Source organism: Stegastes partitus, unplaced genomic scaffold (assembly GCF_000690725.1).
Source record: "Stegastes partitus isolate 25-593 unplaced genomic scaffold, Stegastes_partitus-1.0.2 Scaffold1304, whole genome shotgun sequence".
NCBI lineage: Eukaryota > Metazoa > Chordata > Actinopteri > Pomacentridae > Stegastes > Stegastes partitus.
The window spans coordinates 18,629-21,429 of record NW_007579035.1 but is presented as its reverse complement, the minus strand read 5'-3'; the positions used below and the strand labels follow the sequence as shown (position 1 = coordinate 21,429).

General features: G+C 55.1%; 1 protein-coding gene across 1 annotated transcript in view; it reads left to right on the top strand.

Moving 5' to 3' along the window:
- Nucleotides 1–567: 567 nt before the first annotated feature.
- Nucleotides 568–2,801, top strand: part of tjap1 (tight junction associated protein 1 (peripheral)) — a 14,733-nt gene continuing 12,499 nt past the window's right edge. The window contains exon 1 of the mRNA XM_008298317.1: nucleotides 568–2,325. Coding sequence (XP_008296539.1) covers nucleotides 1,141–2,325 — 1,185 coding nt within the window. The 5' untranslated portion in view covers nucleotides 568–1,140. The remainder of the gene's footprint in view (nucleotides 2,326–2,801) is intronic.

The following is a 2,801-nucleotide window of genomic DNA, read 5'->3' as shown; positions in this document are numbered from 1 at the left end:
GCTGACCATTCAGGCTGCTGTGTGTGTGTTTGTCATACACATGATACAGGATTGTTTGTAGTGACAAAGGTTCATGATTCAGTGACTGCATCACAGAACGTTCAGAGTTCTAGGAGTCACTGGACACTCAGGACTGAATGGTGTACGTGGTATTTACACCTGGATGGAAACTTCTGTAGACGACTGCACAACTGTGACTTAACTCCAGCAGAATTATAGTTGAACTGTGACTCACCTGTAGCTCACCTGTGGCTCACTGCGTGGACTCACCTGTGAACTGAGTTAGTGCTGTGAGGGCGAACAAGCGGCTGAACATCCTGTCTCTCTCTCTGCAGACTGCAGAACAGCTACACGGCGTCTCAGAGAGCCAATCAGGATCTGGAGGAGAAGCTTCACGCTCTGGTAAACTCCGCCCCCTTCACCTGAGCTCTGAGCTGATTGGTTCTTTGTTTAGGTTCTAGTTAAAATGAACTAATGAATGAAAACGCCTCCTGTGTGACTGATTGATNTCAGCTCGTTGTAGAACCATGTTCATGCAGGTGGACTGATGGGAACCACAGCTGGACTGAGTTTAGTTTCACTGATCACGGCTGGATTCACTTTGGCTGTTTGAGTTTCTATTTTGGAGCCTGAATTTTCAATATGAGCTTTTTAAAGTGTTTGAAATGCTCAGCACTGCAGTTAGCATGTTAGCAGTGTTAGCTCTGTCCTGTGTCATTCACATTAACAGGCTGACATGCTACTGTTAGCATCGGGCAGATCAATGCAGCCGCACTTCCTGTTCTGGAAACAAACTGAGATCAATGTAGCCTGAGGTGCACACACATATACACACACACACACTGAGTGAGGACTGATCAGGTTTACTGTGTCTGTGAGGACCTTTGTATCAGCTCGGTCCTCACAGAGACAGTAAGTGAGAGCGGGTGCAGCAGGCTTGATGCTGATGTGTGGCGACCGAGCATCGATCTACACGGCGAGAGCGAGTGTGACGCTACGATTCGGTCAGTCGTGGTCGAGGCGTCGTGGTGGGCGGTCGGTGGGCGATTGGCGGCGTCGTGTTCTGTCTCACCTAACGCTGCTTCTCCTACAGGACTGACAGACCGACCGGAGGGAGGACAAACATACGCTGGGCCAAGGATGACGAGCGCGGCGCCGGCCAGGAAGCCGTACCGAAAGGCTCCGCCGCAGCACCGTGAGACGCGCCACGCCCTGCCTGCCGCTCCGCCACCACCTGCGCCACAGCCCGACATAAACCAGGTAAACAAACACACCCTCAACACCCTTCCACACCTCCCCCACCCCCATGCTGGCTGCCACCGGCCACACAGCGCCGGGTCGCAGCATTGCATCCGGACCTCGCCGCTGCCGCTCTCTGACAGTGAACTGGACGTCTCCAGCATATCCAGTCTGGAGCTCTGCATCACACCCACGCCGCTCTTCAGTGGCCACACCCGACAACCCGACCAGACCAGGACCATGGCAGTTGGTGTCACGGCGTCAGACCACCACACCAAGAGTCCTTACCGTGATCCAAGGCCGCAGCATGCCACGAAGAGCAGCATCAGCGGAGGAAACGCAAGTCTGTCAGGACATCGAAGCCCAGCCAGGAGACACTCGCCAGCTTGCAGCCCCAGAGGAGGGCGGCGCCGGACGCAGACCGGCACCCGGACAAGTGGCGTTCCGAAGAGCATCCTGAAGCAGCCGGCCTCGCTGGCAGTGGAGCACACCTACGACATCATGAGAAAGTCCAAGTCGGTGGAGCTGCTGGATGACAGCGCAGGGCGGGGCTGCCGTCACCCGCCGACCCGCTCTCTGGACCGGGCGGAGCCGCGGGCGGCGCCGGTGTTGCGGCGGTCCTCGGCCCCATCCTCCCCCTGCAGGAGCAACTGGAACTGGAGGATGCAGGTTCTGGAGGACAAGGTCCGCTTCTCCAACTTCCTAGATGAGATCACCTGTCGGGTCCTGAGCCCCGCCCGCCTCACGCTGCTCGGCAGGTCACCTGCCAGAGAACCTGGAAGCCCTACCCACGAGCGCCGGCGCCACCGCGTAGCTTACAGGAGCCAACAGGTGAAGAGGTCATCGGACCGTACTCGGCGCTGGGACGGCTGGGTGGCGGCGCTGCGGCGGCCAGACACCTGGTACGAGCCCCTGCAGGAGGAGGCGGCAGGCCGGGAGACCCAGCAGCGGCAAGATGACATCACAGAGGGGGCCAGGCCTAAAGAGGAGGTGAACAGGGGAGTACAGATGGAGGTTCAGGACACAACAGAACCTCAGAGACACATAACTTCTCTGTCTAATATGTCTCTGCTGTCGCACATAAAGGTAGGTCCAAGGAAGGCCTTCGTCATCATCCTCCTCTTCCTCCTCGCTGCTGAATGAACCTCCCGTTGTCTGTGCAGGTTGTCATGTCTGTTTCTGTAAAGTCTCCTCAGTCCCAGTGTACTTCCTGACATTAGAGCAATGAGTTTGTTCGTTCTATCGACATTTCACTGAACACAGAAATCAGTCCGGTTCAGTAAACTGCTTCCTTTTTCTTGTTTTGTTAATTGCTGCTTTACCTTTTTTAAAGTCTGTCAGTATAGCTGCAGCTGGCTGCACAGAGGATCAGTAAAGCCTACAGAACAAGTACTCTGTCAAATAAAACCGTAAGACCATGAGATATGATGATAGACTTGGGTTTAGATCAGGGAATGATCTAGTCTTCAGCTGTTCAACTGGACATGGCATTAAACCTGGCTTTGTCCTGGGTTTGGACCGCTTGTTAGACTGGTTTAATCTGGGTCTACACTGGTGGTTAG